The sequence below is a fragment of the Lichenostomus cassidix genome, chromosome 4 (assembly GCF_008360975.1).
Source record: "Lichenostomus cassidix isolate B80296 chromosome 4, HeHo_3.0, whole genome shotgun sequence".
Taxonomy (NCBI): Eukaryota; Metazoa; Chordata; class Aves; order Passeriformes; family Meliphagidae; genus Lichenostomus; species Lichenostomus cassidix.
In genome coordinates this window covers 69,090,018-69,113,971 of record NC_139484.1, presented here as the reverse complement: position 1 = coordinate 69,113,971, position 23,954 = coordinate 69,090,018, and the positions used below count along the sequence as shown (strand labels likewise).

At 46.0% G+C, this 23,954-nt stretch overlaps 1 protein-coding gene across 1 annotated transcript; it reads left to right on the top strand.

The window, feature by feature from the left end:
* Window positions 1–375: 375 nt before the first annotated feature.
* MSX1 (msh homeobox 1) lies at window positions 376–2,995 on the top strand. Its single transcript, XM_085059804.1, has 2 exons — window positions 376–953; window positions 2,417–2,995. The coding sequence occupies exons 1-2, from the start codon at window positions 500–502 to the stop codon at window positions 2,845–2,847; spliced, it is 885 nt and encodes a 294-aa protein (XP_084915930.1). The 5' UTR covers window positions 376–499; the 3' UTR covers window positions 2,848–2,995.
* The last annotated feature ends 20,959 nt before the right edge of the window (window positions 2,996–23,954 follow it).

Genomic DNA, 23,954 nt, shown 5'->3' with positions numbered 1-23,954 from the left:
GAGCGGGGCTGAGGGGAGCGGAGCGGGGCTGGGGGATGCGGAGAGGGGCTGTGGGGAGCGGAGCGGGGCTGGGGGATGAGCAGCGGGACTGTGGGGAGCGGAGCGGAGCGGGGCTGCGGGATGCGGAGCGGGGCTGCGGGATGCGGAGCGGGGCTGTAGGGAGCAGAGCGGGGCTGAGGGGAGCGGAGCGGGGCTGAGGGGAGCGGAGCGCTACAGGGGAAGCGGGGCGGGGCGGGCAGGCCGCGCAGGACGCTCCGGCGGCGATCCCGGCCCCGCCCCCCCCGCGCGCCGCCGGCGTCGCAGCCAATGGGGAGTCGCGGTTCCGCCCCCGCGCGCCGGTTGGGCGGGGCCTGCCCCGCGCCGCTTTATCAGGCGGCGCCGCCGCCGCGGGGCCGGAGCGCGCCGACGGCTGCCCGCGCCCCTCACGGCCCGGCCCCATGAGCGGCGGCGCTGCTCGCTCCCGCCCGGCGCTGCGGTGGCGACGGCGGGCCGCCCCTGCATGGCCCCGGCTGTGGATATGACCGCCTCGCCCACCGGGGTCCGCAGCGACGAGCTGCCCGCATCCGCCTTCAGCAGTCCCGGCGGTGGCGCGCTCCCCGTCGCGGCGGCGATGGGCGGGGAGGAGGAAAGCGACAAGCCCAAGGTCTCCCCATCTCTGCTGCCGTTCAGCGTGGAGGCGCTCATGGCCGACCACAGGAAGCCGGGAGGCAGGGACGGACCCGAGGGCGCCGGGCCCCCGCCGGGCGCTGGGGCGGCCGTGCGCTCCAGCCTCAGCCCTCGTCTGGGCGCGCTGTCGGCAGAGGCCCCGCCGTCCCCCCTGCCCCTCGGCGGGCACTTCTCCGTCGGCGGGCTGGTCAAGCTGCCCGAAGACACGCTCGTCAAGGCGGAAAGCCCCGAGAAGCAGGAGCGGAGCCCCTGGATGCAAACCCCACGGTTCTCGCCGCCTCCCCCGAGTAAGTAGTGGTCCGGGAGCGGGCGGGATGGGAGCTCTCCGGGCCGGCGGCGACCTTCCCGTGAGGCCGGGCGGACCGAGGGCAAGGCTGCGCGGGCGGCCGGGAGTTTCTCGTCCCTTTAGCCCTGCCTGTCTCTCGTGGTGTATTTTTCCGTGCTATTCGCACTTTTCTGGGCCACTTCGGCCCGTCCAAAGTACTGAACGGATTCGAGAGTGTGGAGCCGGGGGGATAGCTGCGAACGCACAGGAAGAGCGGCCGTGCCAGGGTGAGATCTTGTGCCAAATGTTAACCGGGGGGGAATAGGAAAAGCAACACGGCCAGCCTGTTAATTTAACCTGGGGCTCGAACTAGCTACACAAATCTTGACTCAACACCGCTGAGGCTTTCTCAGTGGCTCAAATAGTTCCATAAGGATCCACACAGACCGGTTTTCTATAAGCGGGAGCTTTGCGGGCTTCAGCCCCACCGGCTGCTGTCTTAAATGGTGCATCTCCAAAGTCCGAAGAGCCACAATTAGTGTTTTCCTGCTTTAATACAGCGATCTAAATTAACGCAAATAGCAGCGTGAGAGCCGAGATCAGAGAAGCCCGTTAATAATTTCCAGTGTCTGCTGAGCGCCGCTCTGGGCAGCATGGGCCGCCTGCCCTCGGCCCGGTCGCGCTCTCTCCCTGCCCGGGATCCCGTGGAAAGGGGTGACCGTGGTCTGAGGTTCTCCACAGCGTTTGGGGTGCCCTTAGCAAAGTTGCAAAGAGAGCTGTTTTCTCTGTCCCTTGGAGAAGGGCAGGTTTCCCGACAGGACTTGTGTAGACTAAAGCAGCAGTTTAATTTATTTAAATTGCAAAGTAAAAATTGCTGTTGCTAAGTAAGCCGGCGACAGATGGATGTTTAAGCCCTTAGAAATCTTGAATAAGAGGAGAGGAGCGGACTGGTGAAGAGTGGTAGATAGAGCATGAGTGTCAATTCAAACCTCGTAATTAATTACATGCTTAATCCGGTTCCCAGGGGCCTAATGAAGAGAGTGTGAGACTGAGAAGCCAGCCCGTTTTGTTTATTTTTTTTTCCTGTAATCCAATAAAAAGTACAGGACTTTTTTTTCTTCTTTTTGGAGGGTCATTCCCTTCATTTGCGTCTCTTCTCCATGAGCTGGGGTAGCTATGAAGGCAGGGGTTGCAGGGTCTGTGGATGTCTTGATTCCTGTGCTTTGCTGCGTTTTTCTCCATGGAGTCAGAGTTTCCTGATACAAAGCACAGCTCTCCTTATTGTAAATGGGAGACGGCAATCTTAAGTGTGCCCTGGGCAGCCCTGGTGGGTTTGGGGCAATTTGCTTCATGTGGGACCTTATTTCCCCCTTTCCCCACCTCAGCTGTGGTGGGGTGGGGGCTCTGCTGGCCGGGGGTGTTTGGGCGCTGCTAACCAAGGTGTCTCTCTCCTTCCCCCTCTGCCCCGGCTGCTCCTGGACGCAGGGCGGCTGAGCCCCCCAGCCTGCACCCTGCGCAAGCACAAGACAAACAGGAAGCCCCGGACGCCCTTCACCACGGCGCAGCTGCTGGCCCTGGAGAGGAAGTTTCGGCAGAAGCAGTACCTGTCCATCGCCGAGCGGGCAGAGTTCTCCAGCTCGCTCAGCCTCACCGAGACGCAGGTGAAGATCTGGTTCCAGAACCGCCGCGCCAAGGCCAAGAGGCTCCAGGAGGCCGAGCTGGAGAAGCTGAAGATGGCAGCCAAGCCCATGCTCCCGCCTGCTGCTTTCGGCATCTCCTTCCCACTGGGCGGCCCGGCAGTGGCCGGCGCTTCCCTGTACGGTGCCTCCAGCCCTTTTCAGCGTGCGGGGCTGCCCGTGGCTCCTGTGGGACTGTACACGGCGCATGTGGGATACAGCATGTACCACCTCACATAGAGCCTGAGCTGAGCCCAGCCCAGCACCGCTGGCTGTCTGCTCCCGCTGGCTCTACACACAATCCCTCCCTGCTCCTCCGGCTCTTCTCTGTGGACTTTCCCATGGACTCTATGGCAGAGACTTCTTCAGTCTGGCTCTGCTTGACCTCTCTGCTTCCCCCTCTGATGCAGAGCCCCTACCCCAGCACTGTCCTGATCTCCTCAGCAGTCCTGGGGAGCTAGCAGAAGCCTGAGGCATCACCCCAGCTCCTTCCTGGCACAGGGTGGTGATGGGCCAACTGTGTCACACTTCCCTGGGTCTAGCTGCAACCTGTGGAGAGCCCTCTGCCATGGGGGAAGGAACTGTAGAAGAGAAATGGAAAAAGGGGACTGAAAGACAGGACATTTCTCTTACTTTCTGCAAGGCAAGGTCAAGAGGCAGAAGTGCAAAATGGCCTTTCCCATCCCCATGTAACAGCGCTGTCTGTTACCTTTCTTTGTTCCTCCACCAGCTCCTTTGGAAGGGGCTCTGTGTACTATGTAATATACTGTATATTTGAAATTTTATTATCATTTATATTATAGCTATATTTGTTAAATAAATTAATTTTAAGCTACTGTTTGATGTAGTTTGTTTCCTCGCTCTTTGCTCTCTCGGGGTGGGGGGGGTGACAGACCAAATTTGTGTGTCGGGGGATGAGAATGGGACTGGCTGCATTAGCCGTTTTCCCTCTTCTCCAGGAGACTTCAGCCTTGGATCATGAGACAGCAGCTGAGTTTTCAGCTGTCTGTGTTTCCCGGAGCTGCCCTGTCCTCACAGCTGTTTGAGGTTTGCTCCTTTCCCCTGACTGCTCCTTGCCAGCAGTTCCTGCCGCATCCCTGTCCTGAGGGTGTGTGTGATCGCTGCTGCTTCCCCCAGCAGGTCCGGCATCAGCCGTGTTTCCTTAGCCCTAGGAAAGAGAAAAGTTGCTCCTCTCCCTTCCAGCCGCCTGTGTCTGGGAAGGTCCCGGCCGTAGCCCCCGAGGGCTGTGGACACTGGGGAGGGTGTGACATGCCCCGTATCTCAGTGCCAAGCCTAGAGCAAGATCAAAGGCTTTCCCCAGAGCTCCTTTTGCCAGCCGATAATACTCGGGGGAATGGAGCGCCGGGATTTGGGGTGGTGGGGAGGAGAGGGGGCTGTCGGGGTTTGGGTGCTGCTGAAGAAAGAAGGGGATAAAGCATGCTAAAGGCGAGGCAGTGTCAGCACCGGAGGCGATGGGTCGGGGGATGGGGTGTGGGGACGATGGTGCTGGGCACGAGTGCGGGCCCGGCGGCCAGCGGAGCCCGCGGCATTGACGGTCGGGAGCGCTGGGCGCCGTCTCTCCTGCCCATCCTCGGGGCTTCGAGCGCCCCGGAGCTCTCATCGGCTGGCTCGGCTGGTAACCACTCCCTGTCGACCACGGCCCCGAGGAAACCGCTGGCGACGGCCGAGGACCCCGCGGAAGGTCGGCGGACACGCAGCCCCGGTTCCACGCCTGCCGAGCCCGCCAGCACCGGCGCCGCCGCCTCGCCGCGCTCCCCGCCGGCTGTGCCCTGAGACTTCTCAGTGCGCCGCTCCACCCGGTGTGGTTTGGAGAATCCCTCGGGTAAGGGAAAGCGTTGTTTTCCCCTTTTTTCTTTTTCTCAGCACCCCTCTTTTATTATTTTTTTTAATTTTTTATCAATTTCGTGCTTTATCTTTGTGCTCAAGGAATGGCCTCTGAGAAATTTGGACTCTATTTTTCTTTCTGTCTTTTCCCCCGCCCCCCACCCCGCTGCTTTCATTTCCAGCAATTTAAAACGTTAAGGTTGAAGCAAAGTTAGAAGGAAAATAATTGCTGTAATGAGGCTCGGCAATCTTCTGCAGGCACTGTGGCTCCAGCGAGACTGTAGCTGGGGGCGAGGCGGGACTTTTATCATCTCCTAAATATCAATGATGCTTTCAATAACTCAGCGAAACAACATACCTGAACACAGTCACTTTCTCCAGAACTCGCTGCTCTAATCCCCCTTCTCATCTCTCGCTCCGCTCTGGCTGCCCAGTCATTTTTGAGCTGGGGTGAGTTTGGGGTTTTTGTGGTTGTTTGGTGGTGGGGTTTTTTTGTTGGTTTTTTTTTTTTTTTTCCTGTACTTTATTCCCAACCCCTTTGGCTTTCTTTCGCGATCATTTCTTTTCTCTGTGCAAATGAGTGTCTGTGATCCTGACCCCAGCGCCCAACGCCGCGCCGGAGCGGGAAAGCTCTGTGCCGACTTTTTCCCACGTTGTGTCTCTGGCAGAAAAAGGCTGGATATCTTCAGCTTATCTCTCTCTCTAACTTAGCCTCTGCGCGATTAGACCGCGGGTTTGGGGCGATCTAATCGCGCAGGAGGCTGGGTTTATCCTGTAAAGATGCCCTTAAAAATCCAGGAGAGATTTTAAACAGCGAGGACTGCCTTGAGCTGGCTCCCCACAAGCACCGCTCCCCTTCGCCTGCACCTTTGGGCGCTGCGGTGCGAGCAAAGCGGGACCCTTTAATCTCTCTGCTTTGTCTATTTTTTTATTATTTTATTTTTTTTTTACATTATGTTAACTCGGGATGGATATTCGAAGCGCAGGATTCCTATTGAACATGTCTTTGCTTTAAGTTTTCCCCCTGACCCTTGGGCTAAAGTCCTTGGTTGCTCAATTAAACCCAGATGAGAACAATTAATAACTAAGTAATGACAATAAGTTGGGAATCACACGGATGAACGCTTCATGTGAATAGGAAAAGCTCACACAAAAGAGCAAAAAGGATTTGTCGGCTCTTTTTAAGGGGGAATTGGCTTTTCTTTTTTCTTGCCTCTGGCTTACCAGCAAATAAAACTCACTTTTGTGTCTTTGTCGCCTTAAGGATCTCAGTGGGCAGTTGGAAGTGAGAATGGCTGTTTTCCTTTCAACTTGAGGGTGCTGGCGCCAAGCAGCCCCAAGGATAGAGAGTAGCCAAAGCAAAGTTTCCTAATAACTCCCCTCTCCCCCGCCACCCCTCCCCGGTCACGCCGGTACCCCCCCTCCCCTCCATGCATATCTCCACACGCACTCCTAGCGAGCCTCGGCCGACAGACGAGAGAAAGCAGAGGGGCCCCGAGCACATCCACGTACCACCACCGACTCACTGCCCAGGCTGGCTCTGCCGTGGGAAAGCGACAGCGCCTTGGTGCGACACTTTCCACGGAGCGCAGGAAACACAGCTCCCAGTACCCAGAGCACGGAGAGGGAGCAAACACGCGCAGAAACTCACACAAAATAAAAGAGAAGCCATTTTTCTACTCTTATTCCCACAAGGGAGGGGAGCGATCCGTTACCCGCAGGCAGGGGCAGCCCCCGGGCGCATCTCCCCGGCTCCGGCTCCGCGCAAGCTGGAGAGCCCCGGCTGGGAGCGCGGCGGGATCGCGCCCTGCTCCGGCTGGGACAGAGGGACAGAGGGGCACACGGAGCGGGCTGAGCGCTTGAAAAGCAAGGGACGGCTCTCCTTCAGCTCCAGCTCAGAGAAGGTGGCTAGCGGGCAAACCTGCTGCGCAAATCGTTGGTTAAACCGTACATTTGCCATCTGCTCTGAATTTCTCGTGCTTTGGGGTTTCTTTCCGAATTCGGTCTTTCGCTCGAAACACGAATCTGTGCCCCGTTGAATGCTTCATCGAAGGTTTACCGTAGTGCTCAAGCAAACTGGGAGCTTAAAAGCTTGCTTTCCAAAGTTAGGGCAGGCTGAATTCAGCAAGTGAGTTAGGCGCAGCAGCAGCCTCCTGCTGCTCAGGATTGTGCCTGAGAACAGAACCTTAAGAAATCAGAGGCAAAACAAGGAAGCTGCCTAACTTACCCATTGTAAAGGCCAGGGAAAGGGGAGGGGGTGAGTGCTTCTCAGTAGTGTTCATAAGCTTAAATCCAGGCTCACAGTTTTGTGTGAATCTCATGAGTCACATCAGAACTTCTTCCTAAAAATCTGGGAACAGAAAGGTTTATTGAGCAGACTGGCTGGACACCTTCAGGAGGAAGTGGGATGCTTGGCACTAACTCCTTCGTACTGTCTGAATTTAGGTAAACAGCTGAACTCAGGTATTCTGTATGCAAAGTGAAAATACCAATCACCAGCTTATTAGAGACTCAGAGGTAGTCACTCTTCGTCTCTTCTCATGATACATTTGATTTTATATTAGACATGGAGGTGGCCAGAGAGAGCAAGAAAAAGTAGCTGCACAAGCAGCCTTGGGACCAGGACACTCCTCAGGGCAGTCATGGGGCCGTCCAAACTAAATCCAGCAGAGTGGTGACTGGTGAGTCTCCCACTGCTTGTGGGATAAAATATATTGTGCCCAATGAGCTCCTGGATGCAGTGAGGTAGTTCACTCACTCTCTAGTTCTTTACAAAAAGCAGGCTGATGTGAGTTTTGCATTGAACTGTAAGTGAGTCTGTGGCAGAAAGAGACACCTTCTTGCCCTTCACAGTTCTGGCCCCCAATATATGTCTGTCTATCTATCTATCTATCCATCTATCTATCTATGGATCTATAGTAGCACATATACATTCTAACCCAAGGAGTATGTGGACCCCTGAAATTTCCTTTTATTATTATTAACTCTCTCCACACCTTATGTGAAGCACAGCGGTGTCTGTCCCTGGCCTGAGCAATCTGTTCCACAGCAGGGAGCCTAAAAATGAGGCAATGCGATAATGGGCATTGCAACACAGCTCTTTGGGGCTGGCCCGAGGCCCCTTCTGCAACACGGACCCATTGTCTGTCCAGCTCTGCGGCAGGAGAAGCTGGAGGCAGAACGAGAAGCAACAGCTCTGACTCATTTAACTACGAGTTGTAAATTGTAACGTGCTGCACAGAGAGATGTGGTAGTGATTTGCTTACAGCAGTAAACCGATTGACATTAACTCTGCTCCATTGTACTTCTTCATCTCAGAGATCTTTTATCCCTCCAGGCTGGATCCGGTTCCCACCCTGCAGTGATTAAAGGGAAAGCGAGGAGGCAGCTACCTGGACTCAGTCTCCCTCGTGCGACCAGGAATGTGCAATAAACCCCCCGTGCAAAGCTCTCCTTTTCATCTGGGGAAGTGGCGCAGGGAGGATCCCACTGCGCGCGGAGCCAAACTCCTCCCGGGAGCAGAGAGCCTGGAGCTTCCTCACCCCTGCGCTCTGCCCGGTGTGCCACCGAGTCCCCTCGGCCACAGCCAATCCTCACGGCACTGTGAACAACCCTCTTTGCATTTCTCCTTGCTTAGCCCGCTAGAACAGAAACAACTCCCTTGCGTATGTCATACAGCCATCAAAGCTACCCACTTCAGTAGCGCAGGCCTTGCCAGCGAGCTGTGAGACAAACCTTGGGGAGAGAGTTTTGTAGGAGCAATGTTTAAAATCTGAGATTGATTCTGTGTCTATGGTCTATTCTCATCGAAGCTGGGGCAGACAATGGGGCAGTAGGGTCACAGTGATTAGCACCGGACAGAACTGAGGTTCAGGGACAAACGATGCAGCCCAAACTAAATATTCATTTCAGCCTAATTGAGCAATAGTTTTTTTTTGTTGTGTTTTGTATCAGGCACACAGCAACAGGCAGGATGTGAACTTGATGTATATTGGAGAAAGAGGTACCTTGCTACGACAAACACATTCAAGACTTTCTGACCACCACTGCTGCTGACCAATGTAAGGGTAGAAAGAGCACTCAGGTGAGGCAGTATTTAAAGGTTTTCCTATAATTCAGGCTCCATTTGCATGTCAGAGAGAAAGGAAGTAGCAGCGTGAGAGAAAGAGATCTGGTAGCAAAGGATGGCAAAAATATATTAGCTGGAAGATTGCAAGTGGTGCGGGGAAGCTCTCAGGAATGGAGGAAAAGAGAATTATTTCCAAAAGACAAGCTGGAGGGAAGGAGCAACTTTCTTTTGATGCAATGTTTTGTGTGCATTGGGCATTATTATGCAAATATGAGCTAACACAAATACCAAAGTAAGGATGCTTTAAAACTCAAGGCAAGGGGTGACTGACTTACGTTACATTGCTTTTAGATGTAAGCCAATGGTCCTGTTCCATTTACATCAGCAAGGAGTGGAGACTCTGAGACTTGCCCCCGCATTATGACAAGCTTGTGTGCATTAGTTCTGGGGAGCATCTGCTCCTCACACTGTGCTCACTAAAAGCCATAGCCATAAATGCTTTTCTAAACCTCGTAATGAGCTTTGGACTCACTGTGAAAACCGAGTCTGTGGAATACCACAAGAAGAGACAGTGGGATGTTGTAGATGTTGTCAGTCTGACCGAAGATTTTTCTTTCTGTGACATTGTCAATCTTCTCTTTTGGTAGGAGGCTACGTAAACAATACACTCTAAATTTTATTTATAAAACAAAAAACAGAGTTGCAAAACACAGTACATTAAAACACAATGCATATGGCATGGGATGGGAAAAAAGACACAGAGAGAAACTGGATTCAGTGGCTTTCAAAACAATTTAGCACTTTAAACATTAATTGCCTCGAATTAAGCCTGTAGACACACACCTGAGTATGCAGACTGTAAGTAATTGAACAGAAATTTCTTTGTTGCCTCTTATCAGGGAACCCATATTCGAATGCCCTATGAGATGCCCATCATCTGAGAGCCTATAGTACCAGAAAGCAGCATGATGTCTCCACAACAGTGATAATATCAGATGGCAATATAAATAATAATCCAAACGTGATCTTTCTTTAGTGATTAGCACAGCCACATTATTTTTAAAGACAGCTGAAGTATTAACTGTGTGTACAAAATCTACATTCAGAAATCTTACCCATGAGTTTCTAACTCAGATTATTAATTTAGAGGTTACTCAAAGGAGGACTAGCAGTCAAAAAATTCTTCAAGAGTAGTTTCTTAAAAATTACATGACTTTAACTACATTTCTGTCATCTATGATACCTGAATTAGGATGAACTTAATGGTCTCACTACCTCCGATTTCAAATGTAGATCTTTAGACAGTTCCCCCTTTAATTCAAGAAGACCCATGCAGCCATGTGAATTTCCCCTCTAAATAATTGTGTATTTCAAGTACATACTCGAATAAATCAATCTCAAAAACCCTGGAAAGCAAATAGAAAGTTGTACAGAAATGAGAAAGCTGAGATGGACATGTAATCCTAAATTATTCTTACTCCTTAAAACATCAGGCTGAATTTCTCCAAATGTGATTTTTTTTTCCTTTCCTCAAAGATGGCTTTAATACTAGCCAAGTTTGAAGTTTCTAATGACATTTATTTCTGAGCTATGTATGCATGAGAATTTCACTTTGCATAGTTGGAGACTGTGATCTTTTTAAAGCTTGCATAATGTTTAACATGACTGAATCAATTTTCAAAACAAAGAAACACGAAAGCATTGAAAAATGCCCAGAACAAGAATGGGCATTTCCATCCCATAAGGAATTTGTTTGGAAAAAATTATAGAGTTGTTGGAATTAGAATCTAAGTTTATCTTAAGTTTGCTGGAAGGGAAAGTTATATTATACGAGACAATTAACCATTGGTTTCAGGCTGGTCCAGAGCCCTATAAAGTCAGTGGCATCTTTCCACAGGCTAACTAAGAGGCTTTGGGGCTGACTCATAAACTGCAGAGCTCCTCAGAAGATAATAGTTCTACACTGCTTATGTGAAAGTTAAATATAACCCAACGTTTGTAAGTGTGTGGATGTATCACAATTCATTTGAACCCCTGGTTCATATTGGGTTACAGTTTCCATTTAATTCATATTCATGTGTTTGTGTTTGTGTGCATGCACATGTAAAGGCAGACATTTGTGAACGTGTAAGCACACACATACAGCTAGTGCCAGAGAGATGATTGAATCAAGAATATACACATGATGGCAAAGATCAGCCTTTACCACAGCAGATATCACTGCTGCCATACATACACTTTGACAGATCTGAACATATGCTTCCAAAACCAGCAGCATCTGTTTACATTGAACTGCAATAAAAACTGAAGGAGGCATCAGTTAGTATTAGAATTTTATCTTTTCAATGTCCAGAAACAGTTTCTGTGCCTTTGATGTAGGCTGTCAAGCACTACTGGAAAATTGCATCTCTCTAATTACTGCATTCAGAGCAGAGGAAAGGACATGACTGCCTTGCAGCATTTGTCACTGGGGACTCTGCAGGGGCTAGCTTTTTTGGGTGCTGATAAGCAAAGTTATCTCACATTCAAAAAATGGTAAAGCAATTCTTGCATAACGGGGGAAAAACCCAGAAGAGGCACTATATGGGATGATTCAGTAGAAAGATTTTCTCTGTTTCAGGTATGATTAACCCTTTCTTTTACTGGCTGCTCCCTTCAGATGAAACTTCCTGCATCCTGCATGAGTGTTTAGCCTGAATATAAACTCAGTGGCAGCAGCACCACTGCTTGCACAGATATGTGCACGTTCAGGCTTGTAATGAGCACCTGATTACCTGTGAAGTGGTTTTATCATGCCTGAATAGGTGGCTTCATCTTTTGGGGCTTTTAGAGGTGGTACAACCTTATCTGTTCCTCATTATCCCCATTCCTCATTTCTTCCACTGCCCATAGCCCCATTCCCCTGGGCTATGTGTCACAAAACATTTCATGGCATTTTTAAGTCTGCATCGGTTGCCTGATGAGATTTAGAGCTACGACCTTTGCTGATGGTTGCACTGGCAAAATGGGTGTGGCAAGGGAGAAGTGGTTAGAAAGTTGTAACCCCCTGAACTCTGTAAGGTGACAATTGCCACCAAGGAAACAGTGACACTTGCCCCACCACAAAACTGTGTTGATACGAAGAGGATCTTTTATTCTAAATTGTAATTGCAAATGAGAAAGAAGGGCTCATTAGGCTTGTTTGTGCTCTTTTTCTCTTGTGTGAACAGAAAGGAAGTATTTGAATACTTTAGATATTATATATCTGTTTGCATCCTGAGCATGCACCAGGAAAAAAGGCTGGCAAAATAATTTCACCTTTTATAGTATTCCTACCATAATGTGTCAACATCCAGAGTGGATGTACTTTCAGGAGATGTGCAGGATGTAAGACAGCCAAGGTCAACCAGAGAGGAGAGCAAAGTCAGAGAAATAAGTATGAGACAAAAAACAATGTAAAGGAAAAATAGTCAGGTATCAAGCAGTGGAACTGAAGTGAATGTCTAGGGTGCAAACAAAGCAAACACAACATCATCCGTGTAGAGATTGCCAAAGTACCTCTGGGGGCAGGGAGGGGCACAGGTAAGAACACACCACTAAAAATGCATCTTACAGTGAACAGCAGCAAGAACACTGCAGAAGACATTGGGTGCATTGTACTGTGCTTGGCAGCAGCATTTATTTCATAGGGGCAAAATAAGTGCAGGAACATAAACATTTGCAAACCATCTATTTTACTAGCAATTCATAAGGAGAACTTGCAGAGTGTTTAATGCTTCCACAGCCAGGCCCAGGGGGACTGAAGGTATTCACACACATTTTAATAAGGAGGACAGGCCAAAACGGAAATTATCCAGTCTCTCCCAGTTGCAGGGTTTTGGCTTTGTGGGAGAGCTGATGGCCATTTGGATTCTGCTTGTCCTGGAGCACAGGTAAACTCCAGCTGCCTAAATCTTGGAGAGCAATTTGTCATGCTTTCTGCTATCCAGAACCATTTTTGGAATACACAGCTTCCTGAAGGCATAACACCACCTCCTAGCAGCCAGAAACTCAGCAGCTACATGACTCTCTCCCAAGGAAGCTCAGTTCACAGAGAGGGTGTGAAGGCACTCAACCTGCACTCAGTTGCTGGGAAGTGCTGAATTCCACATCAGGCAGCTCGGTCAGAATCACTCTCTTAAAAAATTGCAGCTGGAACACAACACAGCAGCCTAGCTCAAAGCAAGCAGTTTATCTCCATGAAGAGTTCAAAGCAAGCACACTCACCTCCCCGGGCAGTGTCCTTTTCTGGGGGTCTGAAGCATTGCCCCCTTTGACCCATGGGAGCCTCTGCAGCACACAGGACACAGACAAGGGCTTCACAGGGAGAGCAAGGAATAGGAAAAACCTGGCTCTGCTTTTATGTTCTGGCTAGTGGTTACCTGATAGAAAATGCATAATTTCTGTGTCAGGGTCCGAGTGTGGCAGAAGGCTGTTTTAATCTTTAGAGATGCCTACTTCTCACTTACAGACCACACTGAGCATCTGTAAAGCACCTGCCTTAGGTGCTCTAAAACATCTCGAGAGACCAAAATCAGTTCTCTTTAGAAAACACCTTCATTCAGGGTCCGAAGATGGTAGCTGAGTGCAACCCGTTTTTTTTCTTTGCATATTTCCTGTGTATACTTATTGCCTCTACGAAACACCTAAATTAGAGAGAAAATCAGACACAAAAAGAGTTACACTGTGCTCCTTTCACTTCTCCATTTCATCCACCTCTCCATTTATTATCCATCAAGCATGGGTAGGTCCTCAGTGTCTTTGAACCCATAATTGTGGTCATGTGCTTATCGTAGAACATATAGTTGTTAGAACATTCAATAGCATGTAATTGCTTTTTACTACGTATTCATTTGCCTTTTCTTCTAGATGGGGATTTGTATATGTGTTATACTTGGCTCCAGTCCTGCAAACAGTTGTGCCCACGAATAACTTTACCCACACTAGGAGCTCCATGGATCACAGCTTCCCTCTCACCCACTGAACTATATGAAACTACTCATGCAGTTAAATTACTCATAAGCATATGTGCTTGCTGGATCAGGGCTTCTGCATATAAGATTGATCTTTATAACTAATTTAAGATACCCATACATTTTTTTTTTAGATACAAGAATCAAATCCTTGGGAAAATGGTAATAAATTTTCAGAGCTGCACTTAGCAATATAAAATGCATCTTGGTTTATTAATTAATATATTTTTTTTTTAATTTGACATCCTAAAATCAAGTAACTCAGACATACTACTAAACTATTTTATAAAATTATGTATTTAATACTTAATAATTTTATAGAGTAAAGCAAACAGCATAGCAAGGTAACAACATTTTCTTATATGCTGTGTCAGCAGAAGCTGCTATCTTATGCTGCCTGTTAGGCTATACCCAAACACTCAGGCTTTGATCCCCAAACCTTTACCAAGTGGGCACCCTGCTAAGTGCCCTTGAATGAAGAGGGCATTAGAACAAACAATTATCAGGACCTTGGATCTGAAGATCCACTAGGCTTAAAAGCGCTGGTTTAAAGTAACTTTCTAGTTTCTTTTTCACTAAAATCTTCTGTAACTCTCTTTGGATGGAGTAGTAGTTCAAGCACCTCTAAGAACCTGAGATTGACACATAATTTGTTTTCTGGAAGGGAACAGCTTACATTTTCAAAAGAGATCTCAGATCATTTTGTTTGAACCTCTGTACCGTCTTCCTTCTAGGCATGAAATTGCAAGCCAAACATTTCTACACACTTCTAGCTATCAGAAGGAGCAGAACTGGAATTATCTGAGCTGTGGAGCTTTTCCTTGCTGTGGGTCAAACAGTTTAGCATCCTCACAGAGGATGATGGAGGTTTTACTGTGAATCACGGCCCAACTCCAGAGGACAGTTCTGGGTGATCTACACACTATTGACCTGAGAGTTCACTCACATCTCTCCTCTCCTGCTCCTTGTCCTGACCCATGCCCTATCTTGCTCCTCACCACTGTCTCTTCCTCATCTTGGGCACTGCACTTGGCTGGGTGGATGTGCTGGTTTGGTTTGGTTCTCCTTGGGGTATTTTGCTGTCACAATGATGTCAGGCACCTCCTCTGAGTGCATGTCCCCAGCAGCAGCCCAGCCTGGTGAGGTTTCCAGAGGAGAGCAGCCGTGGCACTTCTCCTGCCACCCCCTCCCTGCTCACAGCTCACGGGCACTTCTCTGCCTGTCTGACCAGTACTACCATGTCCCTGTGCTGTGTTGTAGGCACTAACCAAGGCTGCAGCCTTGACTAGAATGCACCTCCTGTCCCTGGCTTGTTGCCCATTTTCTCCCCAGTTCTTCCTCTTTTTACAGCCTTGCTGTTCTGCTGTCTGAGTGCATCCACATGCAGGTGGCATTTGCATCTGTCAGGGTGCAATTGTTGCTGCACTGGCAGGGCTGCTGCAGCTCCAGGCTTGGCCATCTGCCTCCTGCACCTGCTGGTCCTCAACCAGGGACTGCTCAGTTCTACAGCATCCCTTGCTGTGCCAGACCAGACCTCCCTTAGCCATTTCAACCCTGGTAATGCCTGCTCCCACCTCAGCTCCCTTTCCTCTCCTCATTCCTTAAAAGTACACTTCTGTCCCCAAAACAGACATTCCCAGGACTAGCTACACAACTGGCTCTCCTTTGCTGCCAGCTTGCTTGTGTCACTTGTGTCCCACACTCTCTAACACCTGACATGGATTTCACTGGGGTCGTTTGTGAACGAAGTGGGCCTAGCAGCCCTGCAGGAAAATCAGATGGAAACAAATGTTCACAGCTTTCTAGAAATTGGTGTCAGCTCCCTGATACAGAGAGTTTTACAGCTCTATAAATCAGGCTGAAAATGTAACCAGAAGCCCTGTTAGCTTTCTGTTTCTTTTAGCACATCCGTTTCTTGTAAAATTCCGATTAGAGGGACTGGTCTCTGTAGAAATCATTCACTCCAAACCCAGCAGGGCTATAAATCAAAGCACTACAAATCACCACAATTTGCTGATTTTGGGTTTCATCATTTTATTGCTTTTGAAGGAGTTATGTAAATGTTCTTGGAGGATATTGACCCCTGCATCCTCTGTCATGTCTGGGATGAGGAAGAAAGTAAAAGCCTTTTCTGAAAACCAGGTATCTCATTCATACAGCTACCCCTACCTAACCTATTTCTCTAAGGGATCAGTACTTTCTCATGTGAAGCATCTCACCAAAATTAGTGAGAGTACTCCCATAACTTGGAGCTAGAGGCATAATGATTTTCTTCTGAAAGAAGGAAAAAGAGAGTAGAATTTTACAAAAGTCTCTGTGTGAAAAAAAAAAAGTGATTCAGTGATGATTGTGTGCATAACACCATTTATGACTCTGCTGTCCCAGCCTGGGTTTGGCTGTACAAAATGATGATTATCTGCTCCAGCAGGCAAAGATTTCATCACCTCCCAGTATGAATGACAAAATTGTTCCCAACAAATTTTGCCCTCCCAGTGACAGTAAATCCAATCTAGGCTTGCAAGCTCAGATATCTCTGAGCTGAATCACACTGGTCTGCCGCAATGCATCAGAGCCCAGTGGCCACAGCTGTGATTTGGACAATGTGGAGAAGGGTTTTCAGACCAGGCTCAGTCATGACTCAGGTTCTGTGCAGCACTTTGGAGGGCTCCTCAAAGTGGAAATCTTGAAAGGATCTTTCACTTTTATCTGCCTACTTCCTGAAATCTAGGGACTTCAGCAGACTTGGAGCTTCTTAATATAACAGGTTTCTCTTCACCACCCAGTTCACTTCATTAGTCACAAAGTGCTGGGAACATCTGCAGATTCCAAAGATTGGGGGGAAAAAACCATACAAGGAAATATATCTTGGTTGCAGACTGAAAGCATGAAATTATTCATTTAGATTTAGTATTACAGCAACAATATGTCATTTATCAGGAATAAATTTAATTCCTGTGGACTTTTAATTGTACTGTTGGTGTCTGAGAGCTACAATAAGGACCAGATGCCCACTGAACAAGTTATTATACAGCACAAGATGCTATACAGTACAGAAGAAAAAAGTGGTCCTTTCCTATGAAGGCTCATAAGTCTTTGCATTGCCTTTACTGGAACAACTGCAAGTTTAGATTTTTCATTATTATATGCAGATGACTTATACTGTAAGGAGAACACTTTCAAAGGCACAGGGAAGTGGAAGGCATTTGACTCCCTTGACACTCAGTGGGATTCTTAATAGTTATTTGCCTGCAGTGCCTTTGAAAAGGACTGCTCAAACACCTAAGTGGCATGATCACATTTTTCAAAAGCTCATTTAAATATTGGAAAATACTCATAGAACTGGGATATATATTTAAAAATCCCTGGTTTTGACACACTAAACTTTTTAATTCAGCCTAGTGCTTAAACAGATCCATCATTTTTATTACATAGTCTATAAAGCCAATTAAAGTAATTAAATGGAAATTGGAGAGTATTTTAAAGGCTGGTTTAAGATTCCTCTTTGAGCACTGGAGCTTAGTGTTACAGTAGGACACCATCTGCTGTCCAAGCAGGGTCTGACTCCGCTGCCTCCAGAGCAGCACATCACATCCAGCTATGGAAACAACATGCCCTGTATTATCTTAGCAATGCTTTTGCTAACCAAATTCCTTGTCAGATTTGTGAGTCTGTTTTGTATTTTCATTAGGACAACTGTTTGAATTTGATCTCTCTTTCCCTCTTACGTAATGGGAATACATAAAAGGAGGATTTCTTCACGAAACTGATGCTTTCAGTAACAATGTTGTGCAGGTACTCAGGGTGTTGAGAAATAAACACCATGAAAGGAAATAAAAAGTAAAATTTCACATCTGGCATTTGTAAATGAATTGTATGGACGTTACTGGTTACTCTAGTGGAAGAGTAGCAAGGCACAGCCAGCTGGGTGCAAGCTGCACACTTAAGGTGTTCTTACCATCCCTGCCCTGCTCTCAGGGGAAATCTGAGGCCTTGCTGGCAAAGCTGCCAATTATTGTTAATTTTAATGGAGATTTCACACTCTGCCCACCTTGCATCTGGAAACTGAGCTGAGAACCAACCTGTGCCATTATTTTGCATAGGTTACTGAACTGATGGCCAGGTGGCAAAGTTTTTGGGTTCCTGTCAACATGGTGCACTTCTGAGGTGACCTTGCTGTGGGAAATTCTGTGTTCCTTTGCAAGTCTCTTTCTTGTAGTAAATTAATCTCAGGCTTTAAAGGTGGATTCTTAGGCCCAATTACACCTGTTGACAATCTATAAAAGTTGTTTCTTTGCTTACACAACTGTATGTCTTCATTTCTTCTCTACATTTCCTTCTAGAATGAGGGAAATTTTCTTTAAAATTATTCCTGTTTTGCTCTGTTTCAGAATTGCTTTTCTTCTCATGTTGCTCAGAAATCTACTCTAGAAGAAAAAGCTTGGATTGGTGTATCATAAATACAGTATAGCAGAGATATCAGAGCAACTGGTATATTGCAGTTTGTCAGTACAGAAAAGCTATGGCCAGGGATCAGAACAAGGTATGCAGGAAAATGTTGTTGGTATCACTGTGTGTAGACTAGAGGCCTCAGCAGTGTCTGTAGGAGATCATATTCCTTAAATCCCTCTTTTAGGCAGACACAATTAGAGTTTTGGGTTGGCTGAAGTGACAAAGTTGGGAATAAAATTGCCTTTAATTCCTCAATTAAGCCAATGGGCAAATAGTGAATGGTTTTCCTGCTGCTCTCTGGAGGGTCCTATATTTCTGTACTGCCTGTATAGGAAACCTCACTTTGATGATTCAGTTAGAAGGTGTGAATTTTGGTCTCAGTGTGCAGCGAGACATAGACACATCTGAGACTTTAAGAAGCTATAGAAAATGAATATTTTGTCTCTTTTGAGAATCATTTGGACATTTTCTATTTATAAAACACTCTCATGGGACAAAAGGCTTGGCCAATGTGCAAATCACCTCTTCCATTTTCATGTCTGCCTCCATCAAGAATAGCATATATAACATGGGTCATAGAGGAGTAGTTTATCAGAGCTAAGCATTGCCACTCCCAGTACCTTTAGCTATTAGTCTGAAGTTATGGATCACACACCACTCTTTCACTGACAAGAAAAAGAGAAGTTCTGTAAAGCAGATTTAAGTCAGATCTGTAGCAGAGGGTTCGATGAAATTATTTGATTCTTTTCATTTTTGTGATTTGCTCAATTTCACCATTAACATTTTTGTTCCTAATGGATTATCCTGTTATATCTGTGTTACATTAATGAACTTGGATTCGATAGTCCAAAACATAAGCTTTCTGTGTAAGTAGTTTGCCATCTGCCTGCCATTCCCAGTCTTGAGTCTAGGAGGATTCTGGAAGATGTCCTAGAGGCCTCAGACATGTCAAGTGTTCCTCAGTGATGAGGGGAAAAAGTGCTTCTCTGTCTGCTAAAATAAATGATGAGCTTAAATTTTCTGGTTTAGTGGGATATTGGGTAAAAAATGCCTCATGGTAAAGACTGAAAAATGACAGAAACAAATTACTGAGGAATTGTGTGCTGTCCATAACTAGAAATTCCTTAGGGACAGGGAAAAAAGCATGTCATGAGCTGATTTAAATTTGATCCTGCATTTGTAAAGGGAGAGAAGGGTGAACTGAATAACTTTTAAAGTTTCTTTTAATTTTAGGTGATTCTGTGATGTTCCCTCTATGGTGGCATTGTCCAAGATGAGTGGAAGGAGAGGAGGAGGACACTGTGCAGAGGCTGCCCCTCTCTCCTGCCTTTCCAAGGACCTCTCTCTCTTGGGTCTCCTTGCCTCTCCAGCCATGAGAGCTCCAGAGGGAGAGTCAAGCTGAGGGCTTGTCATCGCGGGAAAGCTTGGCCAGTTTTTCCTGCAGCATGGCTCCAGCCTAGCTGTGCTGTTACACTGCTGTCTGGGGAGACGCTTGCTCTGCGATAAGAGTCAGTTTCTTTTGGCTTCAGATGCATTTAGTTTCCAAAGCTCCATCGGGGTGCAGTGTTGTTCTGACCAGAGCCAGGGGTTTGCACGGGTGGAGCAGCTGCTGTGGGATTTGGCTCTCATCACATCTCCTCCCTGTCGGCGTTTTGCAGCTCTTTGCCTTTTCACTCTTGGGTCAGTGGCAGCTTCCAGCACAGGGCCTTGCTTTCACCCCCCACAGCATGAGATAATGCAGTCAGACCTGCAAAAAAAGACCCTTAGACAATGCAGTGAAGTAATACAGGGATAGGTGACTTCAGGTAAGGGTATGGGTTTGAGTTCTTCCTCAGTCCCCTTAGGCCAGCTCTTGTTGTCCCCTCTCTGCACACCCAGGCCATCACAGAGCTATCCCAGGGCCAAAAACCCCTCAAACACCTCCCAGCTCTCCTCTCAGTCTTCAGGAGAGCACAGGGAATGTTCATCCTGTAGGATTCATGCAGGATGGCTGTCATTGAGCCCTGCCTGACACATTTTTACCTCTCCCTGCTCTCTGATTCCTCTTGCCTCCATCCATATGCCTTCCCTGTGTTCCCCAGCCTGAAGCTTGCTTTGAAGATTTAATTGCAACTTCTGCAGTACATTCATGTCATATCAACCCTCTGTGCAGGGAGAAATTTTGTCCAAGTCAGGTGATGAATTCAATTTGATTCTGTCTTTCCAGTGCTGTACAGCAAATGACTTCACTGCTGTGCGTTTTAGCAGCAGTCCAGTTACCTTTCTTGGCGGTAAATCCCCCAGATGAGGGATATGAATAACGTAAAAAGCAAGAGTGGCCATGGAGTTGGAGTTCAAAAGGATGATTTTTCCTCGGTCCTCAGCAGGCATGCTTGACCACACAGTGCCTGAGCACACGGTGAGGCCTCCCACCTGGACTCCTTACCATCAACAAGCACATGCAAAGCTCAGAACCCACGGCCTCACTCTCCTCAGCACCCAGTAGAGGTTATGTGAAATATTAAAATATGTAATTTTAAATGCATGCCTTTTATTGCTTTATAACTCAGAAACCAGATCTTTTCCCACTGACTTTCTCTGCAGCTTTTCCCTGTTCTCATATCCCATGTGGCTCTTAAGTGCGCAAAGGCACCAGTATTAAAGTTTATAAGATATTTATATAAATCAGATGGTTGGTGAGTATTAAATCTGATTTTTCTCAATAACCCGAGGGGGAATATTAAAATATTAAGATTGTTTGAATTTTTAAAGCACAATTGAGCTTTTGAATAGTTTAGTCCAAAGCCTCAATTCTTGTACTCAAATGTAAACTGGCTAAGGACAGAGCCCTTGAAGTTTTAATCTTGTTATTCACAACCAGTGAGACAAAAGGCGGGCTTAGTAGAAGGCCTATTCTCAAAAATCACAAACAGACTAAAACTTCTGTTTTTATCATATGATTTTCATCTTGAGAAAGGCACAAATCTAGTTCTAAATAACTGATGTCATAATACAAAATTTACCGTCAAAATTGCCTAATTTCATTAGCAGCTTAGGAACCATCTTTACTTTTGCATTCAGTAACTTCAATGTAATTATGAGATTTTCCCATTTCAAGAAACCTTCCTCTCAGGCTGTTGATATAGCACTTTCCAGGATCTCCTCCTGATTCCCTTTTCTGTCTTTACCTGTTTGTGTTGTGAACCAACACCAAGCATTGTGCATCAGTACAGCCAAAGCCTCCTTGATCTTTTTTTTAATACAAAAATAGCACTTGCTTTTGGGAAGACAAGTTACTTCTTCTGATTTGTGCAAGGGTGTGCAGCAGACAGCTGGATGAGAGGGAGCTGTGTAGGCAAAAGGAATGTTTGCTCTTTGCTTTAGGCTCTGATTAGGTCAATTCTTGTGACAGAGTTATTCCCACAAACCCACAATTACTGCTAGGCTGTTTTCTGGAAAAAGAGATTTCTTTCCATGCTGTCTGACCATCCCATTGCAGGACTAATGGGTATTGGTACATGGAGGTAAGTAAGGCAAGTTGCAAAAGGAATGTGCTTAGATTCTATACCACTGTTTTTTCCATAGCTGAGAAATCAACCTCTGGCCCATATGTCTGTGCAGAGAAACAGATAAACTGCTGTGGGAAATGAATACTGGGATCAGAAGGAGCAGGAAACCATATACTGAGATAGGTGACATTTTTGTTGCAGTTTTGTTTCTTAATCTTTGTGCTTGAGGCTTCATTTCATACTTTATTTTACAAAATGAAAACCAAACATAGTAAGGATGAAAAATAGTTAAGTTCTTTGCCTTTTTGAGCTGCTGCTTAAATTAGTTCTTGTTGTAACTTTTGAGAACTTTATTTTAGGAATGTAAAGAACACTAACAAGTAAACAAATACACTTTAAATCAAATTATTGCAGTATTATTCCTGATATTTACAATATCTTGACTTTAAGTCTTATGCTAGAGCAGCTGCAGGACTTTTCAGGGTAAAGAGTAATTCTTAGTCAAATGGCTGAAAAACTCACAAGAATTGATTTGTCTTCTTAGATAATAGGTTCTAAAAATAACCTCAGAACACATGAAATAAGGCATGAAAGCCATTATGATAAAAGACTCTTAAGCTACTGACAATCATTGTGTGTATATTTGCACTCCACATGTTTATATGACAGACAGATCTAGACTTGCTTCAATTACCTTTTCAGCATATTTTTGATTACTGTTAATGTTATGAAAAATGTTATGTATGTAAATACAAAAAACTCTTTAAGTGAAAAGGGTATGTCCATCATCATTATTGTTGACCCTTGTCAAGAAAAAAATCTTTTTAAAGTAGATAAGTGACTTTTTAAAATTAGAGGTGAAAGAAACCTATTAAATCATTTTTCTCACTGTGACAAATTGGGCATCCTACCACTATATTTTATCTAAAAAAAAAATGTTATTTCACTGGTATATAACAGGTACCTCTTTTCAGCCTCAAATGATGTTCTTTTCCCTAATGCTTTTCTTTTTCAGTAGTGCTGTTGAGATTCCAGTCTGATTTGATCACCTGGAAGGTGTTTTCAAGACACATTCCTAATAAAATCCCTAATTATAACTACATGTCTACCTAGATTACTTTTTAATCAAGATTTGGGTCTTCATGGTGATGAGTAAGGAAGACCTTGTACAGATGTTATTTGGCTCCCAGAGGTCTGGATTTAATACCAGGTTTGGCTACAAGCTCTCAGGGTGACTCTGAAGAGCTCTTTGAGTTTCCCTGTTCTCCAGTGTCAATAATGACTCTTTACTGACCTTCACTGAGGAATCAACAGGATTCACTCAGGTGCCATGGAGACCTTCAGAGACCTCTCTCTGGTGGTTATATGGAGTCTCTAATTCTCTCCTGTGTAAAAGCTGGTAACACCTGCTTCTTCAAATCCAAGAGGATGAATCCTACAATTTAAATCTATCTGAGCAAAAAGAAGGCTCCTTTCCTACCCAAAGAAAGCAGGAGAGTTTGCTGATTGACAATATCAATCTCTACAGGGCTAAAACAGGAAATGAAGTGATGGGAATTACATGAATCATGTAGGTTGAATCCAATAATTTGTTTCAAAAAACCTAGGAAAAAAATTATGAAACAATGGTGTATTTGTTTCCAAAAACCTAGGAAAAAAATTATGAAACAATAGTGTGTCTTATGCTCACAAAGGTTTGTAATTCTGTTTTTTCAGAAGAGGAAATCTTATCAATGCCATATTTACATTTGTAAAGAGACACGTGTGAAGACCTTCTGTGACACTTTTTGATCTGTGCAGGACTTTGAACTGGGCATGATGAGTGATTCACAAAGAGATTCCAATTTCAGCTGAAACTCATAGAGTCATAGAATGGTTTGAGTTGGAAGAGACTTTCAAGATCATCTAGTTCCAACCCCTGTGCCATGGGCAGGGAACACCTTCCACTCAGTCAGGTTGCTCAGAACCTGATCCAATCTGTCCTTGAACACTTCCAGGGCTGTGGCTTCCACAACTTCTCTGGCAACCTGTTCCTGTACCTCACCATCCTTGAAGAGAAGAATTTCCTACCTGTGTGTGGTAAAGAACATTAGTGGATTAAGGCATCAATTGCACACTGTGTAATGGCTTTTTCACAAACTTTATTCCTATACCAGCAAACATCAATTCAGCTGAATTTTTTGCTTGTTATCAAACATTAACTTATTGTCAGCTTTCCAAGACAGACAAAATTCTATTGTAATGGGCTCTACTGCAGACACAGGCTGTATGGGCATGAAAAAATATGGGGATAATTAAGCTGTATTGGTGTTTTATCAGCTTTTGTTGGTGCTACCAGAATTTGCAGAAACTATTTTGGAAAAAGAAAGACTAAATAATTTTAGGCTTTTCTGAAATTTACGGTGTGTTAATCTTTGTTTATGTCAGTGTGACTCTTGGCTTTTCTTGATGATTATTATATATCCAAGCTTGTCATCACTGTCAGAGTAAACAAGTGACCCAATT

Excerpts from the sequence above, each read along its gene's own strand:
- MSX1 (XM_085059804.1), top strand. The coding sequence starts at position 500 with ATGGCCCCGGCTGTGGATATGACCGCCTCGCCCACCGGGGTCCGCAGC. Across the intron at positions 954-2,416 it reads GTTCTCGCCGCCTCCCCCGA|GGCGGCTGAGCCCCCCAGCC; the intron begins GTAAGTAGTGGT and ends TCCTGGACGCAG.